Source organism: Penicillium solitum, assembly GCF_028829755.1.
Source record: "Penicillium solitum strain IBT 25940 chromosome Unknown utg000001l_segment0_segment0, whole genome shotgun sequence".
Classification (NCBI taxonomy): Eukaryota; Fungi; Ascomycota; class Eurotiomycetes; order Eurotiales; family Aspergillaceae; genus Penicillium; species Penicillium solitum.
In genome coordinates this window covers 6,741,277-6,755,979 of record NW_027072121.1, presented here as the reverse complement: position 1 = coordinate 6,755,979, position 14,703 = coordinate 6,741,277, and the positions used below count along the sequence as shown (strand labels likewise).

General features: G+C 46.6%; 7 protein-coding genes across 7 annotated transcripts; 3 read left to right on the top strand and 4 right to left on the bottom strand.

Moving 5' to 3' along the window:
- Positions 1 to 1,155: 1,155 nt before the first annotated feature.
- On the bottom strand, positions 1,156 to 2,504 carry N7455_002571 (uncharacterized protein; the record flags this gene model as incomplete). Its single annotated transcript, XM_040953321.2, has 3 exons — positions 1,156 to 2,178; positions 2,243 to 2,377; positions 2,439 to 2,504. The coding sequence occupies 3 exons, from the start codon at positions 2,502 to 2,504 to the stop codon at positions 1,156 to 1,158; spliced, it is 1,224 nt and encodes a 407-aa protein (XP_040816300.2).
- A 1,035-nt stretch (positions 2,505 to 3,539) lies between these two features.
- Positions 3,540 to 3,965, top strand: N7455_002570 (uncharacterized protein; the record flags this gene model as incomplete). Its single annotated transcript, XM_065604307.1, has 1 exon — positions 3,540 to 3,965. The coding sequence occupies one exon, from the start codon at positions 3,540 to 3,542 to the stop codon at positions 3,963 to 3,965; it is 426 nt and encodes a 141-aa protein (XP_065462798.1).
- A 2,012-nt stretch (positions 3,966 to 5,977) lies between these two features.
- utr2 (putative cell wall glucanase (Utr2)) lies at positions 5,978 to 7,743 on the top strand (the record flags this gene model as incomplete). Its single annotated transcript, XM_040953384.2, has 3 exons — positions 5,978 to 6,437; positions 6,496 to 6,933; positions 6,992 to 7,743. Exons 1-3 carry the CDS (start codon positions 6,029 to 6,031, stop codon positions 7,741 to 7,743), a joined length of 1,599 nt encoding a protein of 532 aa, XP_040816240.2. The 5' UTR covers positions 5,978 to 6,028.
- A 624-nt stretch (positions 7,744 to 8,367) lies between these two features.
- N7455_002568 (class I SAM-dependent methyltransferase) lies at positions 8,368 to 9,498 on the bottom strand (the record flags this gene model as incomplete). The annotated part of the gene is made up of 6 exons (XM_040953231.2): positions 8,368 to 8,446; positions 8,501 to 8,929; positions 9,000 to 9,186; positions 9,254 to 9,279; positions 9,330 to 9,370; positions 9,427 to 9,498. The coding sequence occupies 6 exons, from the start codon at positions 9,496 to 9,498 to the stop codon at positions 8,368 to 8,370; spliced, it is 834 nt and encodes a 277-aa protein (XP_040816104.2).
- Positions 9,499 to 9,578: 80 nt separating this feature from the next.
- On the bottom strand, positions 9,579 to 9,996 carry N7455_002567 (uncharacterized protein; the record flags this gene model as incomplete). The annotated part of the gene is made up of 5 exons (XM_065604306.1): positions 9,579 to 9,615; positions 9,665 to 9,694; positions 9,749 to 9,805; positions 9,861 to 9,919; positions 9,970 to 9,996. 5 exons carry the CDS (start codon positions 9,994 to 9,996, stop codon positions 9,579 to 9,581), a joined length of 210 nt encoding a protein of 69 aa, XP_065462797.1.
- Positions 9,997 to 10,445: 449 nt separating this feature from the next.
- N7455_002566 (uncharacterized protein) lies at positions 10,446 to 12,805 on the bottom strand (the record flags this gene model as incomplete). Its single annotated transcript, XM_065604305.1, has 3 exons — positions 10,446 to 11,301; positions 11,370 to 12,077; positions 12,129 to 12,805. 3 exons carry the CDS (start codon positions 12,803 to 12,805, stop codon positions 10,446 to 10,448), a joined length of 2,241 nt encoding a protein of 746 aa, XP_065462796.1.
- A 1,428-nt stretch (positions 12,806 to 14,233) lies between these two features.
- N7455_002565 (uncharacterized protein) lies at positions 14,234 to 14,533 on the top strand (the record flags this gene model as incomplete). Its single annotated transcript, XM_065604304.1, has 1 exon — positions 14,234 to 14,533. One exon carries the CDS (start codon positions 14,234 to 14,236, stop codon positions 14,531 to 14,533), a length of 300 nt encoding a protein of 99 aa, XP_065462795.1.
- Between the last annotated feature and the right edge of the window lie 170 nt (positions 14,534 to 14,703).

Sequence of the window (14,703 nt, the reverse complement as noted above, 5' to 3'; positions counted from 1 at the left end):
ACAATGTTCTTTATGGTGTCTTACCTACCGTCTTTGTTACTCCTTTTCTAACCTCTTTTATAAGACCTTGTCCCAACCCGTTTGAGGTCATGTATGGGCATTTATTGAGATAAAGACAAAGAGCCCAATAATCTATTATATAATGCTATTTCTATCTACCCCCCAGGTCTCTATTCTCCTTGGTGTTGCCATGGCCCATTTTATATCGAATTTCCCAGCCTGCAAATTTTGAACCCATTGACTGAGAACCACACGCTTTATGCTATAGATATATGATAATCCATTGCCACCAATATCTACACTGGATTGAAAAACAACAGGCATCAACCACCCCCGCTCAGTTACAATGGCAGCTGCTTTGATAGCTAACGCACTCAGTATACTGTCTATACTCTGTCTTCGGCTTCTATGTATTTCACAAGGCCTGGATTTCTTTTCCCTATGTCCATCTTATGCTGTTTCGGGTTGTCGTCTCACGATCTTCACGTTGTTAGCTCGTATCCTTTCCACGTTATTCACTTGGTGATCTTATAAATGGTCTCTCTTACGGTCTCGGCAGAATCCTCAGTTTGATTCATACTTCTCCTAGTCTCCTTAGTAGCCCAATTATAACAAAGATCCCGCTTAATACATTTCCTATATCTGATTTCTTGAATTAATATTGGAACGACTGATCCACACTACCAATGCTAACCCTTATGATAGACAGTGCCATGGTTTGCATTGATCAACATAAATCCTACACTTGCCATCTTCAATGTCCTTCCGTGTATGCCTGAATATCTGATGGCAATCTACCACGAAATATAAGCTACAAATATGAACAGCCGAGGGAGCAAAAAAAGGCGAGGATTTATTAAAGGACATGACATTCATCATAAACCATAGAAATCATGAAATGTCCCTTCCACAAGCACCTTGGTATTCTAAGGTTGCTCGGAGCAGTACATGCAAGATGCTAAAATCAACAAACGAGAGCAAAAAGGCAAACTGCCCTGCTGGAAAATCAAAAGGACAAACCTCAAGGGCATCCTAACATGCATTTTTTTTGGCTTTTCACGTTTCAGATAGTGTGGGGGAAAGAGAAACAAAACGCAGAAACCCATGCAGAAATCCATGTAAAATGCAAAACAAAAAAGAAAGGCTGGGGTATAGTCATCTACAGATGACTACCTCGGAATATTTCTCAAAAATTGCTTTGAGATCAATAGGGCGACGAGCGGTTTGAGAGTCATCGTCTGAACTGACAAACAAGGCTTTGAAATCCGGACCGAGGATCTTTGCTGCGTTTCCCTGGAAAGCAATCTCATCATCTTCCAAATCATCTGGTTGATGACTATGCTCAACTCCGGAATCAAGACTAGCTGCAAGAGCATCCTTTTCTTCTGGATGAATAGTGCTGTCGGTGCCGGCGTCAATTCCAGTTGGAAGAATGACGGCCAGATCGTCGTCAAGATTAGTCAACATGCCTTCGGTGACACCTCCTGTGGCGGTCGAAACAGGAGACTCCTCACAATTCTTGGAGTCGCGTTTTTTACTCTCGTTGGTCCCATTCACTGGCTGGTCATTTTGTGAGACATGAGGTAAGCCGTCCTCAGGGGTGTCACATGCGGGCGAACCTGGCAGATCTGGCCGGGACGAGACTGAGATAACACCTTCAACCGCCGGAGGAGGACAGTAGCTACTGACAGGAGTGTCTAGCTCAGCTGGGGCAGCATGGGCGGTGTGGGGAATGGTCTGGTAAACATCATCACCGTCCAGCCGGACCTCGACCCCCAGAGCTGGCTGATCGCTGCTGCAGGCAGCGAACCAGCCTGTTGAGCGCTCCTTTTCTTTTGATCCGAGATCGGCTGTCTGTGCTGTTTCCATGCTGGCTAGCACACTTGGTGGCAGTTGGACGAATTCCACGTCGTCGTTGAAATTCAAGTGAACGCCTGTTGGTGGCGATGCTTCTGCCACGGCAGATCGAGCTTGAGGGGGTTTGGGGCTGGCACCAGGACAAGTCGACTTGTTCACTATGCCTTTAGAGGTACTTTCTGCTGCCTGAGCCATGACATTTTGTCCGCCGCCGGCGCGACCTGCGGAGGCTTCCGTTCCGCCCCTGTTGGCTGGATGAACTCTGCGGTAGCCGTTGTGGGATCCGCGGCGGTTTCTGCGCCTGTAGCCATTGAAAGGGGGCTGTTGGTAACATTATGTCAGCATTCAAAGCGAATTCATTTGGCATAGAGTACTCAGCACTCACAAGACGGGGAAGATTCTCCTCTTGAAGTCCAGGACATGGAGTATTTGCAAAACATCTTTTCTCGAAGAAAAGTGCAAGCCTGCCTTCTATTCCGCACAGCTCTACTGCTAGCAGCATCTCATTGTTTTCCACAAGCTGTTTGTCGAGAAAGTCAGTAGAACTTGAGGTGAAACTGAGGAAAGTAGCTATGACTTACCCAGTCATGGCATTCGCGGAGGAGGGACTGAGCCTTGCGCATTCTGTCCAATGTTCGGGCAGCCATTTTGAAAAAAAAAAAAAAAAAAAAAAAAAACAATGAAGTTATGCGGAAGTAAAGGTGCAATCAGAAGATCAAGATATGTAGTTGCTGGGTGCTCAGCCGAGGAACTGCAGAGAAGCGTTGAAGCTATTGGCAAGAAGGTGTGGAAGGAAATGAAGAGTGAGGAATTGCAGTTGATTCATGCAGTCGCTGAAGATATTAATGGGAATTAGATACATGCAATAGAAGGCGATGGTTGACGAGAAGATCGAGGGAAGATCTAAAGAATACCCATTTTATACCTCGGCCTCACAGTCTCGTCACCATTGCAGTTTTCTAGATATGATCCTAGGCTCCATGTATTCGCTGTGGCCTCATCCTACTCAAATTCTTATGCCTTTATGTTGTCAGGCATCTTTCGCCCAACATCTTCTTCCTAACCATGACCTTCTAAACACTACATGTAGTCCATAGCAAGTTATGATCTTGGAAGCATCCATAAATTTCATTATTATTAGTCGTTATAACTAGTATATACGTCACATTATGCATTCTATTTCTAGCCTCTTAATATCAAGCATCTGCATAATCTCCTGCCTGCTGCATCTCGAATGATAACTATGACCTTTGTTGACCTTTATTTCGCAACATCACTGATCTTACGCTTATCGCCATCTTAACTTTCATTCCTTTACACATAAACCCGCTTCGGCTCGCTAGCTAGTCTCATATTATTTGGTCCCTCCTCGTTCACATACTTTTAACTTCCCATCGAAATCATATCTATCTCACTACTGAAACCCCGCACTCTCAACCCCTGGTTCTATGCCCCACTTCTCTCCGCTTGACTGCTTAGCAGCCTGATACTCATACTAACAATCTCAACACACAGCTGGCCAGACATGACGAGGCGGGGTTGAGTGCTGAGCTTCGTCAGATTGAATGTGCCCTTGTCATGGTTCTTGAAGATAACCGCCTTCGGCCTTCGGCCCCCTCAGCAAGCCTTCCTGAATCTGTAAGTGATTTATACGAACTCAACATACATTGGATACTAATACTATGTTTGATAGCAACCGCCAACCGGCCGGGGACTTGGCAATCGTCGTAATCGTGGACGATTCACCCGTAGGCTCGGTAATGGCAACTACAAGCCCCAGCCAGCCGGGGGGAAGCCAGACTACAAATTATGCGAGCACCGCTAGGAACATCCAGGGTGTATCGACTCAATCTACCTCGATTCAGACGTGTAGGGGTTCTCGAACCCCTACTTTTGCAGAAGATAAGACGAATGTCACCAAGCTCGCCAAATCCATTGCTACCACATTACCATCACAAGCTGTGCTCGTAGACTTCGATGAAGATTCGACAGTCGTTGAACTGCTGCCAGGGATTGTGGCTGCCATGGAAGCATTGCTAATTGTTCAGCGAACCAAAAGGCCAGCTGGAAGTTTGTTGATCCGGCTAGACTGTGATCAACAGACTTGAGATTTATCATGGTGGTGGGGCACATTTGATTTTTCTTTTGTTCTTTCACTTTGTTTTTTGATTCAGCATTTGTTTTTTATTTATAATTATCTCAATGCATGGGTGTGTGCTCCCGGAGAAGTCATTCCTCATAACTGATAGAGTAGAGTCCATGGAGATGAAGAATTAGAAAACAAGACGGGTATTGGCCCCCGATACTTGCCCTGTAGAAAAGATTCAGGCGCTGAATTCGCCTGTAAAGCCATGGATTTTTATGTGGGTTACTGCTTCCTTGCTTACTTTCTATCCTTGTTGTTTTCAATAGGAGGATATGATTAAACAACTATATACATCTAATCTCAGATCTATAGTTAACTGAGTACGAACAAGTACTATGGAGTAGGTATACAAAGTCGGGGCACTAAGCTAGAAGAGGCAACTCAACACACTGGGTTATGGAATTTGACGCAGAAATTGAACATTAATAATTGGAGAAAACGTGTGTTGCATATTTTAAATCAGACAACGTCATCCATCATACATGTCTGATAAAAAACCAGTTTGATTGTAGCAAAAGCAAGCAATAACCAAATCCCCTTACATCCATCCCCCCGTACCACATCCCTTGGGTTCTAAATTGTACAACATACATAACAACATTCGAGATATCGTACGGAGTAGATCTAATCATGTAATTACGTGTGTGTGCAATGTATGCGTAGATCGAAGATTGCCACATTCCTTCTAGAAGGATACCTTCTGAAAACAACCGGTTGCTGGCAAAGGGGTGTAAAAATATACTACTCCGTACATAATCAGGGTTTTGCTTATCTGTTATCAGTTCCCCCTATCGCCGCACTCAGCAACGCATAACCGAAAACGAGAATGGAGCAAAAGAACCACGATCTGTCATTTTACGCCCATGCCCGACACTAGTGATCTGCGTGCCTGCCCAGTGCTTGGTGTGTTTGACGGTGCCTGGTGACGAGGCTAATAACCGAGGCAGATAAGGTTAGATAGTTTGGGGTCGCCGTTGTAATAGGCAGGAGCGAGGAGATTCCACTGGTCAAAGTCTTGGGAAGTCTTGGGGGCGAAAGTGAGCTTCCTAGTGCGGAATACAAGTGCTTGGTGCCGAGCGCGCCCAGAGAGGAAATTGAGCGTAGCGAGAGCTCTTGGAAGGCTATGGTAGCCTAATGCGAGACTCGCGCATGTATTAAGATTATCGAATTTTGGGGCTGATTCCTACTCTTTGTCCTAATGGCCACATTTATTTTCGGCCGGCCTAATTGGTTCGGCTTAAGACGCCTAGTGAACGGACGTCGGAAGACCCATTTAAAGGGGTATCACAGTATACAACTCACAATATACATCAGACCTAGTATACTAAATTGCACTGTTCACTATGTATAGTAGATATGAAGTACCACATTGAACCATGTACGGAGGAGTTAGACATTGTTTCAACTGCAGATCAATGTAAAGTGCTATCGCAGATAAAGGGAAAGTGGAAAGAAGTACCAATGCTTGCACTAGTATTGTATCCATTTTTACACCAATTTCCGACTGCAAACACCTGGGGCTGTCTCAGTTTTAAACGGTCATAGATTGTGTATTTGGGAATTGCGATAATTTAATTTGACTCAGCGTTAAGATTGGTTGAATTGACTAAATTACCTTGTACAACATAGGGATCATAGGGATGACTATCTATTTTTTTTTTTTTTTCTTCTTTGTCATACCATATTAAACGGCCCCCGGGGCTACTATCACCTGAGTAAGATCATCAGCTGTTCAAAGGTGAACCCCTAAAATGACCCTTAAAAATACCTGGATTATCATTTAATACCACCCTAATACCATTCCAATACCACGCACAGACGGACATCCCCCGAACCACTCCACAAAAGAAAAAGGGAAAAAATAAAAAAATAAATAAATAGAAGGAACCAATAGCCAATCAAAATCACTCCTTGGTTAGAAAATTGACTCTTTTTAACTCCGACCCGTGGACCCTACCTTCCCAGATTGAACGGAGTTCATCCTGATTGGGTTAGTTTCTGTCAATTTCATGTTTTCATGTTTTCATGTTTTCAGAGCCGTGGGAGGGGAATATCATATTAATAACTATTCGCCTCCCCTCCAGGGCTCCGTTTTCATTCTCTCTCCCGGACTTGCTTTCGTGCTGTTATAATTATCGCCCTTGCAGTGAATTTATCTTCACTTGCTGCCTCTCGTTTATATCACATTATATTACATTAACTTGCATTGTTGCCCCCTTTTCTTTGCTTCCCCACACTTTCCCTCATTTCCTGTGGCTTGGATTCAAATTCTTGGATATTCTGTCATTCCCACTGTATATACCAACAGTATACATAATAATGGTCCGCTTTGTGACACCTTTGGTCCTGGCCTCGCTGTCAGTGACCGCCTTCGCCGCGCAATCCTGCAGCTCCAGCAGCCAGTGCAAAGAGGAGAAATACCCTTGCTGCTCCCGTGAGTGATATTCACCCCCCAAGATCGCAATTCATAGCTAACCGATTATCCAATACAGAATATGGTGAGTGTGGTACGGGTGCCTACTGCCTCGGTGGTTGCGATCCTCTCGCTTCGTTCTCTCTCGATTCCTGCGCGCCTATGCCCGTTTGCGAGAGCAAGACTTACACCTGGGACAACCTCGACAATGCTGTCACCCAGGACAAGTACCTGGGTAACGCCAGCGCTGCCGACTGGACCTACAGCGGAAAGGTTAAGACCGAAGATGGCAATCTGATCATGACTATGCCTGCCAAGAGTGTCGGTACTCTGTTCGCCAACAACCACTACATCTGGTACGGCAAGATTTCTGGAAAGTTCAAGAGCTCCCGCGGCAAGGGTGTCGTGACCGCTTTCATTCTTCTGTCCGATGTTAAGGACGAGATCGACTACGAGTGGGTCGGTGCTGATTTGACCGCCGTGCAGACCAACTACTACTGGCAGGGTGTTCTGGACTGTAAGTTGAGAGAGAAGAATGATATGATCCGAATAATCATACTAATTGGATGAATTAGGGCACAACAGCGGCAACATCAGCGTGGATGGCGAGGATACCTTCAATGACTGGCACACCTACGAGATCGACTGGACCCCTGAGAAGGTCGACTGGGTCGTCGACGGCACTGTTCACCGCACCCTGAAGAAGGCCGACACCTACAACGAGACCTCCAAGCAGTACGAGTTTCCCCAGACACCCTCCCGCCTTCAAATGTCGCTCTGGCCCGCCGGCCAGGCCAGCAACGCTCAGGGTACCATCGACTGGGCTGGTGGTGAGATCGACTGGAACAGCGAGGACATCAAGACCGTCGGCTACGACTATGCCACTGTCGGCGAGGTCAGCGTGAAGTGCTACGATCCTCCCTCCGATGCCAAGAAGAGCGGCAGCAAGGCTTACCTCTACACCAACTCCGCTGCCATGGAGAGCGATATCTCCGTCACCAACAACAACACCGTCCTTGCTTCCCTCGGTGCCACCGGTCTCGACATGGACCTCGGCGCTGACAAGTCAAGCTCGGGCTCTTCGAACGTCTCTGGCTCCAACAGCATCCCCACCAGCAAGGGTGGCTCTGGTGGCATGACCAGCAACACTACCTCTTCTTCTGATAGTTCCAGCTCTGGCACTTCCACCACCGATGGGGAGACTTCCACTACGGGCTTCACTCAGGGCACCCCTACTGGCAACGGTGCGGCCGGCCAGAACGAGCGTGTCCTCCGCGGATCGCTATTCGGCGTCCTGGTGGCTCTTGTTGTCCTTGTGACACTGTAAACTTTTTGCTGGTTTGATATATATATCAGCGTTACCTTTCTTATATTCTTCTTTCTTGCCATGCTTATTGCACAGCATTGAGTACATTTTTTCGTTGACTACTGTGCAACTCCCTTGGTGTCTGTCTCTGACTGGCCTTGAACAAATCACCTAATGAACTACTTGTTCCTTATATCTTCTTTTTCCTTCTTTCTTCTTCCTTCATTAGGTTGTGATGTTCAACGGTCGGCTGCATACACATCTGCAATTTCCCTCCATTTATGTTTGATACACACCTAGCCGGCGTTTTCTTTTTGGCCGATTCATGCTGTCAATCCCTTTCTGATTTATGCGATGTACCGCTACTCTGGTAATGATTTGTGATTCCCTCCACATGACTGGAAAATAGCTACAAAATCCGTGATCTTTTGTTCATATATACCAGTTTTAACTACACTCCATGGCTTTTACGCTTTCAGCATGACCTTAAGTATTGCATAATCCATAAGCTTAGATGTCGAGAACACGCAATGACATGAAAGAGCTCCGAAAAGAGCCGGCAACGAACAAAACTTCGCTTCTAGAATCCGTGAACGCAAAAAAAAAAAGGACCACATCCACCTATCATGAAAGTTCAACCCGGCTTTACGGCGATGTCTCGATCTTAATATTTGCCTTCACTTTCAATTCCTCCTTGGTAGGCTTTCTTGCCCACACACGGTTCCTAATATTCATCAGCACAAACCAAGCCAGCGATGCAATCCGAAAGAAAACCTACGCAGGTTCATAAGCATGAATTTGCGGATTGTTCAGCTCTTTGCGCACTTTAGCCAAGTACACCTGCACCTCCTCCTTTGTCCACGGCACCGGCTCCCCATGGTGAGTGAGCAGCCACATCGCCCAACCTTCCAGAGCAGCGTTCCAATGGCCATGCTGAAGGTGTCCGGCCTCCTTGAGTATATTATCCCTAGCCCAAGGTCCGAGGGGAATCTTATACTTTTCCTCATGCACATCCACAAACCCGGCTTCCTTGATTGCGTCGCGCATCGTTTCGTGGGTTCTGAGTGACCGTCCAGCTCGCTCGGAGCATCTAATAAACAGGTCGCCCCATCCATATAGCTGATGTTCTTTCTTCAAGGAACCATCATCGCTATAGACTCGCACGTCTAATTCCATTTGTTCGATCCAGCCACCCGGCTCCAGGGCCCTATTGCGAAACAGAAAAGAGATTAGGGGGCGATGTTTTGGAGAATCGATTAATGGGGAGTGGAACTCACTCGTAGGCCTGTTTGTATAGCTGTTTCCATCCCTCCGGAGGGAATGCGCCGTACATTAGGCGCATATGAATAAAGTCAAAGGGCTCTCGCCATGTCCACTCGCGAAGCACATCATCCACCTCGAAGATGCAGTTCGGTGGCATCCATGTCACAGGTGGAGGGAAGATATCCACTCCGCGGACGGTAGCTAATTAGTTTTTAGTTGAGAAGAGTCCAGTCAAGAATAGAAGGAGTCGAATCAAGAAATCCAGTACCTGACGGATAGCGATCGGCAACGTCACTAAGAAAATTGTTAGAGGTTCTCTTAAAAAGAGTTGCTCGTGGACTTACATTGCCCAATTCCCTTGGCCAGTTCCAATGTCCAAAATATTCTATACTGCGTGGTTAGCGAAACGTTTGGGCAAGGATGGCCTGGGTATAAATTCACCTTGGGCGAATTGCCAATAGGGGCACGGAAAAGAGGATTCGGCTGATCGTAATCTAGCACAAGAAACACCATATGGCTGAATCCGTTAACATCACAGCCTTTATAACTATTGACGAATGAAAGGTATGGGGACGGGATGCAGTTTACCCAATCTAAAAAGCCTCGAATTGCTGTTCGTCAGAAGGACCCCTTGATATGGTTATTATACGTAAAACAAGATCGTTTCGTCGCAACTAACCAGTAGTCATCTTCTTTAATGGCTTGGTATCTACAGTATCGGGTTAGTATTAGGAAGCGATCTTAAGACTTGAAGTATACTGACCTTCGGCCGTTCTCTAGCCGTCCCCTCGCGATCGCGGAGGCGATAGAGGTGGTATCCCTACATATTTTAAGAATGCTGTCATAGATATGATTCGCAATGGCACTCCACTCACGACTGAAGGTCCTGCGCATCCCTGCCGTAGCAATCTTCCATAGAGTAGAAATCAGGATCCTAGTTAAGCGGTGAGAATGATCCCATCAGATTATAAAAGCACGACTTACCACCGCGATTTCTTCTGGTTCTTCCATTTTTGCCATGTTTTCAACACTTTCTCAAAGGCAAGATAAAATTGACAAGGTAAAATCGACAAGGGAGGAGGAAAAGGTGGAGTGTGGAAGTGTCAGAACGGGAACGGGGATATCCCGAGGCTCCACAACCGTTAGACCAGCAACGTGTAAGCCACAGCCCTAGAGCATAACCGAGTTGGGACTAGATTGAGGATTTAGTACTTAAAGAAGAAGTACGAGCGGCTTGCCGGGTATCTGTGGACTCGTCAGCCGTGTCAGTAATCTGACAGATTGCCATGTGGCACCATAAAGCGGGAAAATTGTGCCGATACACGCACCACTGGCCATATGTGGGTGATGTCTTGTACCTAATTCGTCTACAATAATCCGTACACTTGATGTAAATCCTTTCATATGTCAGATAAGTACATCTTTGCTATATTCGCCTCTTGGTACATCCCAAACCAGCCCTAAACTACCCATCCTTTCACTTGGCCTTCCTCAGAGCGAGGCTCATAAGCCACCTTCAAGCCCATTCCATAAGTTGCATCAAAGCTTGCCTCCTCACCAACAGAAATTATGTAAGCCATGCGAGCATACCGTTCTGCCTGCATGGCACTCTCGGGCGCAACCTTGAACAGAGACGTGCCAAGAATAATCCACGCAACAACAAGATCATCCATAACAAGCCCCCATTTCTTAACAACAAGTGGCCCTTCCACGCCCCCCTCAATCACAAATCCAACTGCCGCGAGAGCCCGACTCACAGCCTCCCTAGCTTCATCCTGCTGCTTCAGCCTGTCATAAACGCCAGCAATCAAAATAAGTGGCTCCCACAACCCAAGACGCAGTACCTGCTCCAGCGGGTGTGGATAGGTTTCAGCCAGACGCTCAATGAGAATCTCAGCGTGCTCGCGATTTTTATTTTCCAGTGCAATACCAATCTGATCACGCTGTCTGGTCCGTGTCCAGAGAATGCGGGGCTCAGTCGCCCTGACGTCAGTGCACATGGCACAGCAGCACTCAAAGCCCCAGTGTCGGAAATCCATGGGCTGGCTTTCAGGGGCGGGGAGCAGGTACCAGATTGTCAGCTCGGTATTTGCAGGGATATCGGTGGTTGCGCGGATGATCATCATGTCGCCGATGAAGGCGCGGTGTGCGTTGCTCATGCATGAATGGTTGATCATTGAGGCGTAGGGCCAGATGCCGCAGTTATGCAGCCTTTCGGGGCTCCTGCTTGCATCGAGCGCGTCGTGGATGTGGTCTCCTCTCGAAGAAGTTGGGCTGCCGAAACAGTTGAGGGAGATTATGCGGGCGATTTGAAATCTGCGAGTTAGGGACGAGGATTTGTTAGCTTGGGGTATTTAAGATGGAGTGGTTTGTTTCTTAGTTACGTGTCTATCACCGGCTTGCCATCGATGGGGCCTGCTGAGACCTGTTTGAATCCGCCGCTGTGGAGGTCGGTTATTGTTGATGCTGATGATGGGTTCTTGTACAGCTTTTCGATGATCGACGATGCGAGTGCGAGTTGGCCTCCTCGGATGGTCGTCCCCGTTTCGGTGTTGACATGGAGGTTGCTGTGCCATCTTGGCCTGCTAGGGTGCTCAGTTGCGTATGCAAATGCTTTCTCACAGAGAAGTAAATCACCGACCTTGACTGCCTCTGTTGTAAATAGGCCTCGTCCTTGGGATTTGGTTTGCCGGACTGTCACTGGGCCAATCCATGTCGCATGGTCCAGGACTGGCGGGTAGATTTTCGATGCTTTCTCCTGCATCTTCTTGAAGTTGTATCTGCCCTTCTTTTGCTCTGCAAGTCGTGCAATAGCTTCACGGAAATCGTTCTTGGCACTAACATCTTCGAGGTGTTTCTTGCAGAGTTGCGTGAATACATCGCAGCTTTCCCGGAACCTTCTCAAATGGTACAGGGTTTGGGCTTTGCCTCGAAGGGCTTTGTCGGATTTTGGGCCTGCTGGAACAGTATCGAGGTCGCGCAGAGCTACATCCCACTCGTCGACCCGGAAGAAGGCCAGGCCTCGGTAGTACAGAAGGTAATGAATTTCTTCCTCTGTCGGCGAACACTCCAATCCTTTGGAGTAACTGTCACTGTGATTGGCATTTTTCACTGTTGAATAGTCAGTCTACTGGGACACTTACTATTGAGTGGCAGAATAAAATTGGCCCCGGTTGAGATACTCGTTGCCCATCCTTAGCCAGTCTCCAGCCATCCACTGAGAGGTTACATCCTCTGGAAGCCGCTCTCGCCAAGCTGATGGGACCATCTTGTCGAACAATGGGATGAACAAGATATCAGAAACGTGATCAACTCTGACCCCGTATTCTCCAACGGACGTCAAAGTCAGGCATGGCTCCTTCACAAGCAGAATCTGCCCTTTATCAACAGAGCCATCATGGCAGCGGAGATTCTCGTTCAAAATTTGGAGCGGGATCGCATCTTTCTTTTCATCTTCCACGATAGCCACAACTGCAGTCATCTTCTCTGCCTGGGTGATTGATCTGACTAGGATGTAAGAGCCCCTATGATGAGTTTCAAGGAGCAAATCCTTGAACATGACCTTTTTCAGGTCTTCCAACGGAGCGAGACATGGTGGATAGATGGGAGGGGCAAAGGAGACATCCACTGTGCTGGTGCTAGCTCGGCCCCGTGATTGATCCTTATTCATTTTTTGTCGATATTTGAATTGTTTCAAGAGTTCATGTCGTGTCACTTTTGGTTTGAATTGCATGCCCTTGACGGCCTCGGCAGCTTCAAGAACCCGGTTGTGCTCGCTCAAGAGCTTCTCGCTCTCTGGGTCCTGGAGAAACCTGTCCATTTTCGAAGTTCTTGCTTCCTTTTTTGGAGTTAGTCTACTGATGGAGCAAACAGCCGATGGAGCTTGATCTTACCGATGATATCGAGGGTATATTCGATTGAAATGGGTGACGATGAAGCAAGGTGATTGGGCGAAGTGAAGGCCATCTACATGTTAACAAACAGCAAGAGAGAGAAGCACGCGCGGAACAAATACAGTTAAACATTGGACCATCTGGTCTAAATTGAAAACTGCGACCTTCGAATGTTCTAACTAGGATGATACAACCAGATTTGTGCACGTTCGTTTTATACTATCTTTATACTACAATCTTAGGGTTGCCTAGGTGAGGCTATGGAAAGAGCGCATGCCTGCCCATATCCATCACGCTATGCTAAAGCGACGCCCTTGACAATGCAGTCTATAGACAAATTCAATTCTTCCATTATAGAAGACTATTGGCCACATAGCTGTTTTATGTTGAGAGACAGCTACCATTGAGTAGTCTTTTTTTTCTTCTTATTTCAGTATATAACTACATACCAATCTAGGTAATGGTTATTGAATAATTGGGACTATAACGTATAGCACCGGTTGAGCAAGACAGGGGGTGCTTTTCAGGTAGGATAGCTTCATATGACACTCTAGATGTCCACAGGTAAGAAGATTGAAATCTATTACAGCTTGTGGCATTTAGTATTTGGCTTTGTCTATGCCACATATGTTTGACTTCAGACTCTCTTTGCGTTTATCTCACCATGCTGCCTTCCATAATAACCCTTCCATAATAACCCTCCATTTTTCTTTCGTGGCATCTTATAGAACATATGGTCTGCACTGCATACTCTCCCATTTACAGCAACGTTGTTTACTCTCAATAAAGTCTTTGTCTCGTACTTGAAAAGTTGCACATAATCTACAGCTACTTCTTTCATAATGAGTGACCTAAACAAAGTTATGTAGATAGGTAAAGTAATTCCTTCCTTTGGAGTAAATAGGGTAGCAACATAAAAGGCTTGAGCTTTAGCTCACTTTTGCTTCATTGTCACTGCGCTACATGGCCTAGCAATATTCACTGTGCTCTATCAAGGGCAGTATTACTTTATCATTGTGCAATGCCCACTTCTTGGTTCTGGATTTCCAACCCAGTTTTGGGACATGTTCTAACGCAAAGTTATCCAGCATCTCACTCACCCCACAAGTTTGCTTTGCCATATAACAACCAAAGCCTTCCTTACTAGTCTCACACTACGCAACTCACTTGAGACTCACATCACAATCAACAAAATCAACAATCATCCCTCCGAGAATTCACGGAGAGCGGATCCAACCAACGAGCCAAACAGGCATTCTACCTCGAACCGCACCAACACAGAACAAACCTCTCTCGAGGCAGATGAACGTAGAGAGCAATCAACCTCGTGTGTCATCCACGCGAGCTGGACCAACATGTGTCTATTTGTGGAGACCCACTACTCCAATTGCAAGCACACGTGCTTCGAGCTCTACATCTTTTGTCGCGAGATCCTCCACCAACTAAATCGCATCAACGATCCGGACCAGCGTAGGGACTACGATTTGCCATTTGACCCTGATTGTCCTACCTGCCAGCCATACACAGTCACAATGAGATCAGCCATCCTTCGTCCGGATGTGGGTTATATGAGTGTTATCTCAGAGAGCAATATCGTGCACCGGATGATGGATTTGGTGGAGAACTGTCCTGATTGTAAAGCGAAAGCATTGTGATTTCGATTTGTGCTTTGGAAGATAAGGGTGTTTGGTGATGAGGTGACATGTAACTATGCAATTGTATTGAAGATGGTTTTACTGGGTGATCTTGAAATTCAAGGAGAGAATAGAACCTAGAATACCAATACTTGTTTGATAAGTCCAGCCAGTGTCAGCTGTACATGGAT